Raw genomic sequence first — 19,551 nt, 5'->3', positions numbered from 1 at the left:
TGCATGTGGTCCAAATTCAAAAGCTGTAGCTTGAGAAATGTGAAAGTAGGTCACTAGATAAATTTCAAGGACAAAGTTCTTTGTACACAAAATTATGCATGTGCATCAAGTTTGAAGGCTGTAGTTTGAGAAATTTGAAAGTAGGTCACTAGGTCAATCTTAAGGTCAAAGTTTATTTCAGTACACAAAACTATGCAAGTGGTCCAAATTTGAAGGCTCTAGCTTGAGAAATGTAAAAGTAGGTCACTAGGTCAAAATCAAGGTCAAATTACACTTCAGAACACAAATCTTTGCATGTTGTCCAAATTTAAAGCCTGTACTTTAAAAAATGTGAAAGTAGGTCACTAGGTCAATGTCAAGGTCAAAGTTTGATTCGGTACACAATCCTATGCATGTTGTCTAAATTTGAAGCCTGTAGCTACATAAATGTGAAAGTAGGTCACTATGTCAATCTTAAGGTCAAAGTTCATTTCGGTACACAAAACTATGCAAGTGGTCCAAATTTGAAGGCTTTAGCTCGAGAAATGTGAAAGAAGGTCACTGGGTCAAAATCAAGGTCAAATTTTATTTCGGAACACGGAACTATACATGTGGTCCAAATTTGAAGCCTGTACCTTCAAAAATGTGAAATAGGTCACTAGGTCAATGTTAAGGTCAAAGTTTGTTTCGGTACACAAAACTATGCAAGTGGTCCAAATTTGAAGGCTGTAGCTTGAGAAATGTGAAAGTAGGTCACTAGGTCAAAATCAAGGTCAAATTTCATTTCGGAACACGAAACTATGCATGTGGTCCAAATTTGAAGCCTGTACCTTCAAAAATATGGAAGTAGGTCACTAGGTCAATGTCAAGGTCAAAGTTGTTTTCAGTCACAAAACTATGCATGTGGTCCAAATTTGAAGGCTGTAGCTACAGAAATGTGAAAGTAGGTCACTATATCAAATTCAAGGTTAATTCAAGTCAAGGTTCATCTTGCCGCTCAAAACCATACATGTGGTACTAATTTGAATGTTGCAGGTTATTGACAAGAAGATTTTAAAAGCTTTCCCCTATATAAGTCTATATGAACCATGTGACCCCCAGGGCGGGGCCATATTTGACCCTAGGGGGATAATTTGAACAAACTTGGTAGAGAACCACTAGATGATGCTACATTACAAATGCCAAAGCCCTAGGCTTTGTGGTTTGGACAAGAAGATTTTCAAAGTTTCTCCCTATATAAGTCTATGTAAACCATGTGACCCCCATATTTGACCCTAGGGGGATAATTTGAACAATCTTAGTAGAAGACCACTAGATGATGTCACATACAAAATATCATAGCCCTAGGCCCTGTGGTTTTGAACAAGAGGTTTTTCAAAGCTTTTCCCGATATAAGTCTATAATAAACCATGTGACCCCAGGGGCGGGACCATATTAGACCCCAGGGAAATAATTTGAATCATCTTGGTAGAGGACAACTAGATGATGCTTTATACCAAATATCAAAGCCCTAGGCTCTGTGGTTTTGGACAAGAAGATTTTCAAAGTTTTTCCCAATATAAATCTATGTAAATTATAGAAATAAACAAAGGGCGATAACGAGGAACTGTTATAAGGAGGAAGGAAGGACGGACGGACGGACGGAAGGACGACGGACCATGGACGCAGAGTGATTTGAATAGCCTACCATCTGATGATGGAGGGCTAAAAAGTTACAGGGTATATGCAGTAAAACTGTTTCTTTATGTACATTGTAAGTAATGCTTAGGTTTGTTTAATTTCATATAAATTATAATTATACAAACTAGCCTACAAGGTCTGTGGCAGTATACATCAGCATTGATATTTGAACCCACATCTAATCCATTTTAAACTGGTAGGCGTCCAGGATCTTGAACGATTTCGATCCACTCCTTTTGAAAATATTTTGACAAAATATTGAATTGACTACTTAGATACATATGTAATCTACCAATATGCCAAACAGAATTTTGAAATTCCTTCAGATTTCTTCAAAAATGACTTTAGCTTTAACGTGCCCCAAATCAGGTTGTACAGTTTTCTATATGCTTATACACTTCATTTTCGACTTTAAATGTAAAAATAAAAAGTCGTAAAAACATTGGGAATCAGGGTATTCAAGGCTATATTATACACACATACTAGTCATATGCCTGTACCATGTAGAAAGGTATGTTTCAAGACGAGTTCTTTTAAACTCTATCAGTTTTTTACGGTGGCATAGAGGGGACATAAGAAATATTTTATTTATCACGTGCGCACGTGTTAGCTTAGATGTGCGAACGTGTTAATTAACACGTGCGCACGTGATAACTTTCACGTTCGCACGTGTTAGCTATCACGTTCCTTGAAGAGAGGCATATTAAATTTGCACTGTTACACATCCGTCTTTTCATTCATCAGACTATTGTCCGTTTGTTCGCCACACTTTGGAGCCTTTTTTCACTAATCAGTGACTAATGTCACAGGTCTTGTTAATTCATTGGGGGTACGTAAAAACTAAAGTCATTTTTTAAGAAACTTTAAGGAATTTCAAAATTCTGTTTGGCTTATTGGTAGATTACATATGTACCTAAGTAGTCAATTTAATATTTTGTGAAAATGTTTTCAAAAGTAGTGGATCGAAATCGTCCAAATCCTGGACGCCTACCAGTTCAAAATAAATTAAATGTGGGCTTTAATATCAAATATCAATGCTGATATATACTGCCACAGACCTTGTAGGCTAGTTTGTATAATTAAAATTTATATGAAAATAAAACACGCCAAAGCATTACTTACAATGTACATAAACAGACAGCTTTTTCTGCATATACCTTGTAACGTTTTTAAAAGTGTCATTTTCCGACACGTATTACCTTGTCCGAAAATGATGCCGTCTAACAGGTTTTTGGGTTTTTTTTTTTTTGGGGGGGGGGGGGGGGGGGGCTTGTTTAAAAGGTTTTCAATCTACCAGAAAGATATAGGCCTGTCCCCTTTAATCTATGTGAATTTCAACCTTCATATAACACACATGCGACACACAACAACAGGTTTAACTTTTTATTTACATTATAATTTTATACAACAGTTAGTGCAACCTAATTATGTATTATATGATTATTATGACAAAGGGTCATACATTTAAAAAACGGCTCTAGATAACATGTGTGACTGTTTCTTCTCTGACTGTTTTGGCCAGCTAGAGTAACCAGAACCTGTGCACATTTCAGCTATTCCTTGTTACTCTGGCCAACCAGAGTAGCCAGACTATGTGAAAATTATGGACCTGGCTGCTCTGGTCAGCCAGGATAACCAGAGTTTTGACTGCTCCGGCTATTCTGGCAACAGGTCCCACTGTATTTTCTCTGGTTATTCTGGCTAGGCAGAACCAAAAGGCATCTCGGAAATTCTTGCTGTTCTGGCTAGCCAGAGTAGCCAGAGCTAATGAAATCCTGGTAACTCTGGCTACTCTGACTGACCAGAGTAGCAAGAACATGTTAAAATCCTAGAAACTCTGGCTACTCTGGCTGACCAGAGTAACCAGAGCAAATGAAATCCTGGTTACTCTGACTACTCTGGTAACTCTGGCTGACCTGAGTAGCAAGAACATGTTAAAATCCTAGAAACTCTGGCTACTCTGGCTGACAAGAGTAACCAGAGCAAAAGAAATCATTTTTACTTTTGCTACTCTGGCTGACCAGTGTAGCCAGAACATATTAAAATCCTAGAAACGCTGGCTACTCTGGCTGCTGTCTGAGAAATAAGACTACTCTTTAAGTACGTTTGATGAATCACTTGATTCATAAAACACAAAATAATCAACCCTGAGAGTACCAAATGAGTCATTCCGCAACAGGTTTTACTGTATTTTCTCTGGCTATTCTGGCTAGCCAGGGTAGCTAGAATCAATGGGCATCTCAGAAATTCTGGCTACTCTGGCTAGCCAAAGTAGCCAGACCAAATGAAATCCTGGTTACTCTGGCTACTCTGGCTGACCAGAGTAGCCAGAACATGTTAAAATCCTAGAAACTGGCTACTCTGGCTGCTGTCTGAAAAATAAGACCGTTTGATGAATCACTTGATACATAAAACACAAAATAATAAACCCTGAGAGTACCAAAAAAGTCATTCCGCAACAGCTGGCTAGCCATGGTAGCTAGAACCAATGGGCAACTGGGAAATTCTGGCTCTTCTGGCTAGCCAAAGTAGCCAGACCAAATGAAATCCTGGTTACTCTGGCTGCTCTGGCTGACCAGAGTAGTCAGAACATGTTAAAATCCTAGAAACTCTGGCTACTCTGGCTGCTGTCTGAAAAATAAGACAATTCTTCGAAGTCCGTTTGATGAATCACTTGATACATAAAACACAACCCTGAAAGTAGCAAAAGAGTCATTTCGCAACAGGTTTTACTGTATTTTATCTGGCTATTCTGGCTAGCAAGGGTAGCTAGAACCAATGACATCTCGGAAATTCTAGCTGTTCTGGCTAGCCAGAGTAGCCAGAGCAAATGAAATCCTGGTTACTCTGGCTAGTCTGGCTACATGTTAAAATCCTAGAAACTCTGGCTACTCTGGCAAAGCCAGAACAACCAGAGCAAATAAGACAATTCTTTGAAGTCCATTTGATGAATCACTTCATACATAAAACACAAAATATTCAACCCCGAGGGTATCAAATGAGTCATTCCGCAACAAGTTTTACTGTATTTTCTCTGGCTATTCTGGCTAGCCATAGCAGCAAGTCAGAGTAACCAGAGCAAATGAAATCCTGGTTACTCTGGCTACTCTTGCTGACCAGGCCAGCCAGAACATGTTAAAATCCTAGAAACTCTTGCTACTCTGGCCAGCAAGAGTAAGAGCAAGAGTAACCAGCGTTCTTGTCACTCTGGTCAGCCAGAGTAGCCAGAACATGTTTAAATCCTAGAAACTCTGGCTACTCTGGCTGCTCTGGATAAGTTCACGCACATAATATAATGACATAAACATTGTCATAATAATCATAAAATGACATTATGTAAGTTAGTGAACAAGTAAGGACTAGATTAACAGACTCGTGTTGTTTTCGTTGAATCGTATTGAAAACGATAGGGCAAAATGGCCTTAGGCCGCTCATCTGAGAAACAAATGATAACAGTGTAAATATGTTTGACCTTGTGATTTCATGGAAACAAATATTCTGGCCAATTTGCAAAAATGTGGTCTCTTGAGTTTAAAGAAGTATTTTCTTTGATATTACCTAGTGACCCAGTTTTTAACCCATTCAACATCGGCGTAGACTTCATCAAGGCAATCATTCTGACCAAATTTCATGAAGATTAATTGAAAAATACAGCATCTATCGCATACACAAGGTTTTCTTTTGATTTGACCTAGTGACCTACATTTTAACCCCAGATGACCAATATTTTAACTCGACCTAGATTTCATCAAGGCAATCATTTGACTAAATTTTATGAAGATCAACTGAAAAATACATTTTCTACTGCATACACAATGTTTTTCTTTGATTTGACCTTGTGATCCAGTTTTTGACCCCAAGTTACCCATATTTCAACGTAACCTAGATTTTAACAAGGTAATTATTCTGACATAATTTCATAATGATCAATTGAAAAATACAGCCTCTATCACATACAAAATGTTTTTATTTTGATTTGATCGAGTGACCTATTTTTTGACCCCAGATAACTCATATTCCACCTCGACCTAGATTTTATCAAGGCAATTATTCTGACCAAATTTCATGAAGATAATTGAAAAATACAACCTCTATCCCATACCCAAGATTTTTCTTTGATTTGACATAGTGACCTAGTTTTCGACTCCAGACAATCCATATTCAAACTAGATCTACAAGTCATCAAAACAATCATTCTGACCAAATTTCATGAAGATCAATTGAAAAATACAGCCTCTATCGCATACACAAGGTTTTTCTTTGATTCGATGTTGTGACCTAGTTTTTTACTCCAGATGACCCCTATTCAAACTCGACCTAGATTCTATCAACGCAATCATTCTGAACCAGATTTTATGAAAACCAATTGAAAAATACAGCTTCTATTGCATACACAATGTTTTTCTTTGATTTGACCTAGTGACCTAGTTTTTGATCCAAGATAACCCATATTCAAATTCAGCCTAGATTTCATCAAGGCAACTATTCTGACCAAATTTCATGAAGATCAAGTGAAAAATACAACCTCTAATGCATACACAATGTTTTTCTTTGATTTAACTAGTGACCTAGTTTTTTGACCCCAGATAACCCATTTTAAAACCTGGCCTAGATTTTATCAAGGTTATCATTTTGACAAAATTTAATGACGATCAGTTGAAAAATACAGCCTCTATCACATACACAAGGTTTTTCTTTGATTTGATCTAGTGACCTAGTTTTTGACCCCCAGATGACCTATTTTCAAATTTGGCCTAGATTTCATCAAGGTAATCATTCTGATGAAAATTCATGAAGATCAAAAGAAAAATAAAGCCTCTATCGCATACACAATGTTTTTCTTTGAATAGATCTAGTGACCTAGTTTTTGACCCTATGATGATCGATTATCAAATTTGGCCTAGACTTCATCAAGGTTATCATTTTGACAAAATTTCATGAAGATCAATTGAAAAATACAGCCTCTATCGCATACACAATCTAAATATTGACAGACAGACAAACAGACAGACAGACACCGGACATCGAGCGATCATAAAAACTCACCTGAGCAAGCTCAAGTGAGCTAAAAAAAATAATAGTTTTCAAAATACTTTTTTACGGGTCCGGGAATCGAAAAAGTATAAGACGTATACCAATACCACTCGACCAACGACGAGTATTTACTATTTGCAGCGTAAACGTTGTGTATTGACTTTAATTTAAGCTACTGTTTTGTTTCTTTACATTTCAAGGCGCCTTATTACTGTGCTATAACTATACTGTTGTAACTAAATGGACTGTGAACGGACTGTGTACTAGATTTTGCATCTGTATATATTTGTAAAAATACAACCTCTAATGCATACACAAGGTTTTTCTTTGATTTAAACTACTGACCTAGTTTTTGACCCAGATAACCCATTTTTAAACATGGCCTAGATTTTATCAAGCTTATCATTTTGACAAAATTTAATGTCAGTCAGTTGAAAAATACAGCACCTATCACATACACAAGGTTTTTCTTTGATTTGATCTTGTGACCTTCTGATCCCCAGCTGACCCATTTTCAAATTTGGCCTAGATTTCATCAAGGTAATCATTCTGACGAAAATTCATGAAGATCAAATGAAAAATAAAGCCTCTATCGCATACACAATGTTTTTCATTGAATTGACCTAGTGACCTAGTTTTTGACCCCAGATGACCGAATTTCAAACTTGGCCTAAATTTTATTAAGATTATCATTCTGACAAAATTTCATGAAGATCAATTGAAAAATACAGCCTCTATCGCATACATAATCTAAATATGGACAGACAGACAAACAGACAGACAGACAGACGCCGGACATCGAGCGATCACAAAGGCTCACATGAGCATGCTCAGGAGAGCTAAAAAAAATAAACAGTTTTCAAAATACTTTTTACGGGTCCGGGAATCGGAAACGTATAAGACGGATACCAATATCACTCGGCCAACAAGGATTTACTATTTGCAGCGTAAACGTTGTGTATTGACTTTAATTTAAGCTATTGTTTTGTTTGTTTACATTTTAAGGCGCCTTATTACTGTGCTATACCTATACTGTTGTAACTAAATGGACTGTGAACGGACTGTGTACTAGATTTTGCATTTGTATATATTTGTAAATAAATCGTAAATATTTCTACCAGCGGTGTTACATTTTATGAAAATGTCTTTCATAATGAATAACAGGTATTAGACTACAGTATTTATTTTAACTCTGATTTTGATCATGCACGGTAATGAAAAAGAAATTCAGATTTAAGCATAAATCAGCTGCGCCAGCTTCACTGTCCTAGATTCCGACCTAGATAATGTCACAAGAGACAAAACTGACGAGAACGATATGCATTTGAGTCGTTGATTATGACGTAGTAAATGCGGTATCTATATGCACGGCATTTACTTCCGGTTTATGCAAACCGCAAAAAATAATTTCCTGCTTTTCTCGAAGGCCGCAGAAATAAAAAAAAAATACGCAGAAATAAACTAGGCCCATTTTAGGACGAAACCGCAGACTTTTTTGCCCGCAGAATTAAACCGCTACACGGTATATCACCTGGTCCTTTGGGTTTTAATAAATATATATATATCTTGTAACATAATTCCGCTTGAACCGATTATAGTGACTTTAGAAATGTTGCACATATCACTACCTCTCATGTATCGAATCAGTCATAAATTTGATTGTATTGTGAAACGTCGAATGATCTTTAAGTAAAAATTGATTGTAAAATACTATGTAATTACTGACCTGTTGAATTAATGAATACACACTGAGCTGATTTATTATTGCCCTTTTCTGTTGATTCTTCAGGAGAACATGCTTTCCGACATGTATCCTCTGGTGTTGCAGCTTTATTTGCTTTTCCTTTGTTATTACCAGACGTAAGTACTGATACATTGTCAGATGTCGGCTGCGACCTGTCGCTGATGACTGGTTCACAAATAGTTTTCAACTGCGTTTGTTCTGTTTCACTACTGTATCCCTTTTCTCTCCCCTCTACTGGATCATGTGAAATATATTATATTGGTTTGTCATAAATTCCCAAAACACAAAAGTCTCAGTTTTGTTTATCATTTGGTCCTTTGGGATTTAATAAATAAATAAATATATATATATATTTACAGAATTCCGCTTGAACCGATTATAGTGGCTTTAGAAATGTTGCACATACCACTAACTCTCATGAATCGAACCAGTTATAATTTTGCTTGGATGCATAACGTAAAAGCAAAATTTCATGATTATATAAAGAAACGTCGAATTTTTTTAGGTGAAAATTGATTGTAAAATACTTTGTAATAACTGACCTGTTGAAATACTAAAAACACGCTGAGCTGATTCACCATTGTCCTTTCCCGTTGAGACTTCATGAGACTCTAAAGCTTTCCGACATGTTTCCTCTGGTGCTTCAACTATAGTTGCTTCGGATTTGTTATTACCCGACCCCAAGACTGATACATTGTCAGATGTCTGCTCTGAATGTTCGCTGATGACTGAATGGTTGACATTCATTTCTGGTTCACAAAGAGTTTTTAATTGTGTCTGATCTGTTTCGCTACTGTATGCTATCTCTTCTTTCTCTATGGAATCATATGAAATATTTTGGTCTTGGTTTAACTCAGTTGTCATAAGCCCTCTTAATAAAGGTATACAGTTGTCTCTCCTACTGCAATCACCTGTTTGTTCAGATACATGACTAAAACATCTCTCCACACTATGAACTCCATAAAGGTCAGAATTGTCCTCTTGTAATAAGCGACCTTCAGTTTGTACTTCAGATTCCTCTGCTGTGTACAAATCATGTACTGAATGCAAAGATGTACTGGAATGAACGCCTTCTAATGTTACACTTCTATTAGACCTTCTGCTTAGGCCTAAACTGATGGCTTGATAATGCTCATTCTGTCTGACTGGACGAGAATGCAATGTAACGCCTGATTCAGATTCCGTCAAGCTGTGTAAGAAGTCTCTTCTCAGATTAATTTCTAAATCACTTAATGTAACAGAAATTTCATTCACAACAAAATTTAAGTTTTCGACTAATTGTCTTCCCTGGCGCAAATCTACCACTGGTTGAGCGTTAATGTAATCTCTATCAGAAAAGACTATTCTTCTGTTGATTTCTGGATATGTTCCTCCCAAAAGCCGTAAAATGTGTTGCTGAATTTCATCTGCGGGAATAACTGGCATAGGCCCAGGAGAAATTCGTTCGTTTACAGTTATTGTTTCTGTTAAGCGTCTAAGTCCACCTTCATCAATACGGAAAAAGGGTATGTTGACACCACGATTTTGAAAAAAGTCGCAGACAGGTGAATATCTTTGATGAATTTCATGTGGATCATCTCCTTCTGTCCAGTTCCTTTTACAAAACCCACAACGGTAGCATACAACATAGTCCCTTTCTCGAGTATAATAAAAACCAGCAGTTGCAAAAGCGCGCAAATCTAATCTTGTATTTCGAGGAAAATATAAAATAAATGTTAAAAGTCTTAAGAGTTCATAACGCATGTTACGCCGCGTAATGATAAAGATGTGTCTGTGTAATATCGCCATAATATTGCATGTCTGCATAAAAAATTCAGAGTCCAAATAAATGTCCGGAAGCTCGCTAATTGGCCAAAAGTCATAATCTCTGCCAGCGTCTGGGTCCATTTCTATAACAGCTGTATGTTTCCAATATTCTGTAACTAATAAAAAACACTTATGATACAAGTTTTGCTAAAACGCTTATGTTTTCAGATTGCAATAATGAAATTACATGTGTCTTTACCATAATACGTAAAATAAGATTTAACTGCTTCTTTACAATGTCCATGTTTCTTATTGTCCGGACAATAACTGTATTATGCTTATGAAATCAACATAGAATTAGGAGTAAATGGCACATATAACTCAAGTTAAAAGAAGCGGTTCCGTCATCAATAAAAGATAAATACAAAGCCTGAATGATACAAATTTAGTTTGTTTTATTAACGTAAACTTAACTTCCAGTGTATTGCTGCCCGTTGCAAAATATTTTTGTAAACTGTGTATTTCTATTCTCTTTTTTATACCACTTTCAGGTTACTCCGTTTATTATTTAGTTTCGACATGTAAATAATACACTTTATATGAAATCCAATATTGTTCAAACTAGAATAAATAATAGGTGTGTGTGTGTGTGTGTGTGTGTGTGTGTAAAAAAGGGAAAAGAAAAAGAAGAGAAAAGACTGTTCCTTAAACTGTCAAAATTCTAGATAAGAATAAGGTTCCAACTGTATCCGGTAATATTACTGCAGCAATATTTAAGACAAAACAATATACATGTATACTCATATGTGTAAACTGATATCAGTTTAGATACATCTGTCAATTTTGCAAACAGTTATTCATACATTGTATATAAATACATACACGGCAGTGTAGTCGCATTTGTAAACATTAAATTCTTAGTCTTGGCCTTAGATCGATAAATAGACATTTTCAAGCTAATAATTAGTAAAGTATTTAGAAGAAATCCGCTACACATGCAAAGTTCAGTTAGAATACGTGCTAAATTAACAATGACAGGAAAAAGAACAAAATGCATTTCAGTAATACGTTTTATTAATACGCGCATTGGCGTATTATGGTGGCATGTTTCTGCCGACCACATATGCATTTATTTATCTCCAAATGTTTCGTAAAAATGTCACTTATTCAGTTATTATCTGGCAAGTGACAAAACAGCGTGTTATCCACGTAAGTATCTTAACAGGACAAAACTTCCTGTTAGTGCCCACTACTGCCATCCACATATTCACTTAGGTTAACTAGGTATCTAGATTTTTGTCAGTTAGTCAGTTATGATTGGCAATATCCCGTAATTGTCCCCTATCATTACAGAATGAATGAAAATATATAAAGGGGCATAATAAATATGCAAATTTATCATTCCTTCTGAATGTTATAAATCATAACAGTATCTATAAGTTGCACAAACCATTAGGGGTAGTGGCTGGGGACGAGGTGGATATACACTCATTCATTCTACAATGATTTGAACAATAGCAGTAGACATTACAAAACTAATATCACACTCAAAATATCAAGGCTCTTCCTATTATTGAGTCAGAGAAGAAGATTTTCTAATATAAAAGCCTATAGTAAGTAGATGTGAGACACAGATGCGTGGCAATCTTTTGACCTTAGGGCAATAATTTGGACAAGTATGGTATACATAAAGGGGAAAGTAACCTCTCCCCCATGGCAGCCATGTTTTTGACGAATCGAAATTATTTGAACATTCTTAGTAAAGGGTCACACAAGAACCATTCGTGTAAAATTATTTTTCAAGATCGGGCAAGCAGTTTCACACAGGAAGATTTTTAATGTTTCCACTATATACATATAGGGAAAAGTGACCATGCCCTCTGGCAGCCATGGTTTTTGACAAATCAAAATAATTTGAATAATCTTGGTAGAAGGTCACACAAGCACTATTTGTGTAAAATTATTCTAGGCCCTATATCGTTTAAGTTAAGTTGAGTTAAGTTACTTGCCTGAACTTTCTTTGCTAAAGCTTAAAAAAAAGAAAGTATGTCAGTAGGTCATATTCATTGTCACTGAAAGTAAGTTTTAAGATTGGTGTGCAAAACTGTACTTATCATCCAAATTTCAAGTCTGTATCTTAAAAAACAAGAAAGTAGGTCAGTAGGTCAATGTCACAGTCGGGCGACCCCTTATCACTTGGAGTCATCCGGTAAATATAGTTAAACAGTCTAGGAAATATGATCCGATAATTTTTGAAGTATTTTTCCTATATAACTCATATATCAAGGAACCCCTGGGGCGGGGCCTCTTTCCATCCCAGAGGAATAATTCGAACAATCTTGTTAGAGATCAACTAGGCAATGATACATACACAATATCAAAGGCTTAAGCCTTGAACATCCAGACAAGAAGATTTTTAAAGTTTTTCCCATATAAGTCTATGTAAAACTTGTGATCCTCAGGGCAGGGCCTCTTTCATTCCCATGGGCATAATTTGAATAATCTTGGTAGTAGACCTCTAGGCAATGCAACATATCAAATATCAAAAGCATATGCCTAGCAGTTTCAGACAAGAAGATTTTCAAAATTTTTCCTATGTAAGTCTATGTAAAACTTGGGACCCCCTGGGTGGGGCCTCTTTTCAACTCGGGGGTGCATAATTTGAATAATCTTAGTAAAGGACCACTAGGCAATGCAACATACCAAATATCAAAAGTCAATGCCTTGCAATTTCAGACCAGAAGATTTTTAAAGATTTTTCCTATATATACGTCTATGTAAAACTAGGGTCCCCCGTGGCAGGGCCTCTTTTCACCAAAGGGTAATAATTTGAACAATCTTGGCAGAGAACCAAATGGCATTCTACATACAAAATATCAAAAGCCTAAGTCTTGTGCTTTCAGAAAAGATGATTATATAGTCCATTATATAAACCATGTAACCCCTCTGGGTAGGGCTATATTTCACGCTAGGGGGATAATTTGAACAATCTTTGTTGAGGCCCACTATATGATGCTACATACCAAATATCAAAGCCCTAGGCCCTTTTGTTTTTGACAAGAATTTCAAAGTTTTCCCTATATAAGTCTATGGAAACAATGTGATCCCAAGGGCAGGGTCATATTATATCCTAGGGGATAATTTGAACAAGTTTGGTAGAGACCCACTAGATAATGCTACATACTAAATATCAAAGCCCTAGGCCTTATGGTTTTGGACAAGAAGATTGTCAAAGCTTTTCCCGATATAAGTCTATATAATCCATGTGACCCACGCGGTGGGACCATATTTGACCCTAGGGGGATAGTTTGAACAATCTTGGTAGAGATTATTCTACATACCAAATATCAAAGCCCTAGGCCTTGTGGTTTTGGACAAGAAGAGTTTTGAAGTTTTTTTTTCTGGTGCCATGGCAAACAGAGTTTTGTATGGAATTCAATTCTTTGAACATTTTTTTAAAAACACCATCCAAGGATCAGCCCTGTGAAGTTTCATCAAAATTGGCTTGGTGGTTTAGGAGAATATGTTGTTTAAAGGAATGTGTGGACGGACGACGGACGGACGCCGGACGCCGGTAGGTGAGTGACCACAATAGCTGAACCTGATTGGGCTAGCAGTTTCACGCAAGAAGATTTTTAAAGTTTCCACTATATATATATAAAGGGAAAAGTTACCACGCCCTTAGGCGGTTATGTTTTTTGGCAAATAAAAAAAATCAAACAATCTTTGAAGCGGTTCACACAAGGACCGTTTGTGTAAAATTATTCTAAGACCGGACTAGTAGTTTCACACAAGAATATTCTTAAAGTTTCCACTATATACATATAGGAAAAAGTGACCACGCCCTCTGGCAGTCATGTGTTTTGACGAATCAAAATAATCTGAACAATCTTGGTAGAGGGTCACTCAAGAACCAATTGTGTAAAATTATTCTAAAATCGGGCCAGCAGTTTCACACAAGAAGATTTTTAAAGTTTCCGCTATATACATATAGGGAAAAGTGACTAGGCTTCCTGGCGGTCATGTTTTATTTTTGACGAAACAATATAACTTGAACAAACTAGATGACATAAGAACAATTTGTGTGAAATTATTTTAAAATTGGACTATCGGTTTAGGAGGAGATGCCGTTTGACGATTCTTCTATATTTAGCTCTGGCAGCCCCTAAGTGCAATCAAACGGAACCGTTTGAACAATCTCGGTAGAGGACCATTCAAGGAACATCCATGCCAAAATTCATCAAAATCCATTCAGTGGTTATGGAGGAGATATCTTTTAAACACAATTGTTGAGGACGCACAGACGGACGCACAACGGGCGATGAACACAGGGTGATCACAATAGCTCACCATGAGCATTGCTCAAACAAACACACGAACTTATCTTTTTTATTTGCCCTATTTTCTAAGTATATTCTAAAGTTTCGAAAAAGCCGGGTTTAATCAAATTCTACATTGTTACTGCGTTTATCCGATTAAACCAGCTTATCCGTAGTTATCTTTGTAAATGTGCTATAATGATGAACTAAACTTTTTTTCAAAATGTTAGCTTAAACTGTGGATCTGAATTTATTTTATTATACTTTAAAACATCTTTCCAAGTCATATAAATACTTGATAACTACTTCACAGCCATGTAAGATTTTCTTGCAATAATTCAATTACAATCGGAGATGGGTCTCACTTTTTGAATTGTCTAAAAGGTAAGACTGTCTACACTCTAGAGGCAAAACATGGAAATTATCTTAGAAATATCAGACAATTTTAAATAACATGCTAAATTAAAAATGAGCAAATCATGATTTACAGTTATAAAGTGTCTTTAATGATATATATCACTCACCGCCCTTATTTAATTATTATATTTCATGATTTAGAATAACCTCATCTGAACTCCTAATTTTTTAAGTGATACCTAAACATTTTGTAATTGGATATCACCAACTGCATGTGCATTTTTTTTATTTTATACATTCTAATTACTGTAATATCAGAACCTTTTAAACAATTACAGTCTCGGTGAATACACTGGTGCTGTATTTCAATATGCTAATTGAGTGACGATAGGTTTCATTTGCTATGAACTGTAAACAGGTACGTTTACTTGTTACCCGTGGTAAGGTATCAATGCGTTAGAAGTGGTTAATCAGATATTGGTCAACAACTGGATTTTGTTTAAAACTTTACCAACTGATCATTTACACTCATTTATGTATATCTATGAGTTTTTCATACATATCAGATTCTCACTTCAAGTATCTTTAAGTTTGATTTTCCTATCCTGGTTGCCTAACCAAGGTAGCATTATTTTAGCATAAGTATAAATTCAATAAACACATTTTGTATCGACAAGTGCGTATTTTGCCAACATCTATTAAAATACAAGTTTATAAAATAAATATTACCTCCCTGTCTATCTCGGTTGCGTAGATAGATTGAAAATAGATTATTTCTGAAGCTACACTCAGTTTTAAAACTTGTTTTAAAATATTTCTGTATTTATCAAATGCAAATGTAAAATTGGAATTTATATTTATATGAAACGAATAACTCAACGTTTTAAGTATTTTCATATTTTATAAAGGAAGGTAATAGCAAAATTTCATAAAAAGTAATAAAATATACATTTCAAATAGGGATCTTGGTCTATGTAATGTCTCTTACTTTTCTCAAATAAATCTCTAACAGAATAATGTCATAAAATGTTGCTCAGATGTGATTGACCACCTTTAAATTTCTATCTGCTTACGTGTACATGCCCTATATACCAATAACGTATCTTCAAGCAAGGAGACACTATTTCGGTTATTGAACAAAAATACAAAGATATAGCGTTATACATTAACGTGGATAACAATTAGTCTTTGTACTTTTATGCCTGTCCTGATTTGATTACAGTCCTTGTACACTTAAGCGACTTTACACAAATATTGGGTGAAATGAAATCCTGCTATTTATAAATTTTATTGCTTTGGAAGCCTAAACATCTTTGCAGTCCACGATGTAAAGAACAGTGGATTACAGTGGGTTAAGCATATCACCTACTAAAATGTACAAGGCATTTTAAAAGGATCTAAATAAAAGTATCCCAATGCGCAATTAAATGTATGTCACTCACCTGAGGATAACCTTAACATTATTATATTGCTCCAGATCATGTTTGTTGAACATCCATTAAGAAGCCCATTAAAAAATAAAACAAGTGGAAACCCATAGGTCGCCCAACACGACAAAAATGAAAATGTTGCAGGCTCGGTCTGATTGTTGAAACATAACAGCTCTGACTGAAAATACGGAGAGATTTTTAGAGATTTTTAAGCTTTTTCTATTTATTTTTTTTGCGGTGACGTCCAAAACCATGCGTACATTAATTTTTGACTTTGACGATCCCTACAAGCGGCCATGTAGAACAATTTCAAGAAACTTGAAAGAGGTCAAGGATACAAGCCAGACCCATCTAGCAGATCATGAGAATAAGTTCATAAAATGTTTATATTTTTAGCTCTGGTGATTCTATAAAGACGGCAAATGAAACCATTTGAACAACCTTGAAAAGGCTGATGGTAAGACCATTGGTAAAGACTGATCAAATGGTTCATGAGAGGAAGTCATTTAAAGGTGTTTTCCCATTTTAAGATCAGATGGCCCTTAAAAGGAGCCAATCACCACCATTTGAATACATTTGAGTGATGATACAGACCAACTTTATGGGCGATCCATCATACAGTTCAAGGTAAGAAGTTGTTTAAATGTTTTCAAATGTTTAGCTCTGGCTGTCTCTTAAAGCGCCCATGTGAGACCATTTAAACAAACATAAGAGAGGTCCATGCCAGGATGCTATAGACCAAGTTGGTGTAATTCTGATCGGTGGTTTGTTTAAGTAAAACTGTTGACGCAGGGCGGTGGACGCCTGAACATCTACCTGTGCTTTTGCTCAACCTGAAGAAAGACCAGGTGACTAAAATGCACATAACAACTTGTAAAAATATGTTTCTTATCGTTATATATTGCCGTGATAACTACGATAGTTAAATAGTTATTAAATCATATTAACTTTGTGTGAAGCCTTTAAACGTATAATATTGATTTGTATTTGAAAACTTAATACAAACAAGAAATGTCTTTAAAAAGACAAACGGCGTAGATGTAATAATGTTTGGCGCTTGGGAAAATCAGAGTTAAACACGATTTACAGACAGAAAAGATTTGGATATGCATCTAGGAACACGTGATTAATTTGCAAATAGTTCAACTAAGCAGCAAATTTAAATGATCAGTATGCATGCTTTCAGTGATAGAAGGTCAAAATGATTTGACATCCTGTGCTGATTCTGAAATAATTTCGTATTGAGTCAATATCCCCCATAAGTAACCAACTAGCACAATATCTCGACCTGCATACAATTTGTTGGACTAGAGTCGGTGTACCCGGTTTCGCACACATTTCCTAAATATACATTCCTATTTAGCTAAAATATTGAAATTTGAACTTATCTCTGCATGTTTTTTTTATTTATTTATATAAACACAAATATTTCGTTTTAAATCACGTTAATCTTGGTCTGCTTGACTCGGATAACCATGACCTCAGTGTATCTAGTTTCGCAGACCCTACAATTTGTAGAATTCAATGATAATGATAATGCAGTTAACCAACAGAAAAATAATGATTAAGTTTTTGACCATTTATTTAATTTTAATACTTGATTAAAAAAATAGTTGAAGTCAGGATAGGAGAACAGTAACTGTTGACATCTTTTTTATTTCCTATGGATAAATACTTACATATATAACTGAATAGTGAATTTTCAATTTGCATAGTCATAACTTTCATGAAATTTTAGATTTTTCAGCTGACATACTGGCCTCTATTGGTGTTGTTATTGTTTACGTCTGCACTTATCAGAGCGAGACTACAGTGGGCAACGATCCTTGAAATAAAATAACAAAGAATTGTTTTAACTTTTTTGCTTAAATTTCACAAAGAACATGAATTTACCGGGTGTGTGAAACTGCATACAGTGAGAAACTGGGTACACTGACTACAGTAACGACCATCCACCACTCATTCATCTATAAGCGAGGGTGGGGATGGGGTTACTTTCGATTTCTCTTCCGATAATAAAGAGCTAAATACTTTAGAATTAGAATAAATAATTTTAGCTTTGGGTATCGAAACTACTAAATATCTTCTGCTTGATATGTGCCTTCTGATATTTAATGTCACTTAAGACTTAGTAATAAATGGTTTATCTTTTAAGCGCACACCCTTTGCGAGCCCCAATTGCTTTAGAATGTAGGTCTCAGCTATGCTGAAAAAAAGTTTACATAACGCTTACACCATATGACTCTTCTGTAAATATGCTTGATAAGAGCGAGTATTAAGCATTACCTGGTGTGAGCTAAGTCCAGTTATATTCCTTTAGATTTAGTAAGAACACTGCTATAATTTTATCAAACCACCAGACCGTGTTCATCGAGTTGTTGGCTCAGTGAACCATAAACAAACTTGGGGTCCTCTCAAGATATAGTTGTATTTTGTTTGCTGCATGGAACATAACCCACACCTAGTTCAGAAAAGTAATGAAATGCCGATGATCGTATACAAATGTAGTTTTAATGTTCGAATGCTAATTGAGCGCTTCTTATCACTAAGCCTGGGTGTTAGTCTACATAAACTTCCATTAATTACGCTTTCCTATTTCAGTAGATACATATTGCTTCTGTCTTCGTCATCTGTCCGTCTGTCCGTCTATCTTTCCTTCTGCCGCTTCTCAAAATCCTCGAAACTTCACAAACTGACATGTACGAAGTCTTGAAAGAAAATATATCTTGTAGTCTTAAAAGTAACTGTCACTTTTCTTTGGCATTGAACAAATTAATTGCCCGTCTGCTTTTCTCAGTAGGGACAATGCATATTTAAAGATCGTTAATTCACTGAATTCGTGAGTTCGATCACTCGGTAAGGTGTATGTTTTTCATGACAATGTGATAGGAAACATCGCATCTGCAATAATTCGTCTAGCACCTAATATTCATTTGAGAGTTTTAGTACAGGTATACAATCCAGGAACACTGCATACGACAACTGCCCACAGTTATAGTGGACGCAACTTGACCGCGATGGTTGACCTTAGGCCGATTATTCATATCGATTATTTCATTATAGAAATCAAGGGTGCTTAGGTTAGCCGTGTATATTTATATGGAATTAGTTTGTATACAGTGCAGTATCAAAGTATATATACTTACATCTGATCAGTTACAACCTTCAAATACACTAATTTAGATTTACACAAATTTATATTTCCTTTTTCTCGTGCAGCTCGTTTTTACGTACACTCCTTTTCAACAACAGGTTGTGCCCC

The 19,551-nt window shown here is 35.7% G+C and overlaps 1 protein-coding gene across 3 annotated transcripts in view; it reads right to left on the bottom strand.

Annotated features, from left to right (window-relative positions):
• LOC128558540 (uncharacterized) overlaps window positions 1-18,801 on the bottom strand; it is a 43,808-nt gene extending 25,007 nt beyond the window's left edge. For 2 of the 3 annotated variants that reach the window (XM_053548153.1, XM_053548155.1), the window contains exons 1-3: window positions 18,576-18,801; window positions 8,980-10,359; window positions 8,420-8,671 (exon numbers count right to left, since the gene is read on the bottom strand). In XM_053548153.1, the coding sequence (XP_053404128.1) occupies window positions 8,420-8,671; window positions 8,980-10,324 (1,597 nt within the window). In that variant the 5' untranslated portion in view covers window positions 10,325-10,359; window positions 18,576-18,801. The remainder of the gene's footprint in view (window positions 1-8,419; window positions 8,672-8,979; window positions 10,360-18,575) is intronic. The other variant, XM_053548154.1, reaches the window with a different exon arrangement.
• Window positions 18,802-19,551: the final 750 nt, after the last annotated feature.

This window comes from Mercenaria mercenaria, chromosome 7 (genome assembly GCF_021730395.1).
Source record: "Mercenaria mercenaria strain notata chromosome 7, MADL_Memer_1, whole genome shotgun sequence".
Classification (NCBI taxonomy): domain Eukaryota; kingdom Metazoa; phylum Mollusca; class Bivalvia; order Venerida; family Veneridae; genus Mercenaria; species Mercenaria mercenaria.
Note: the sequence above shows the minus strand (reverse complement) of the source record. Positions and strands in the feature narration are given on the sequence as shown.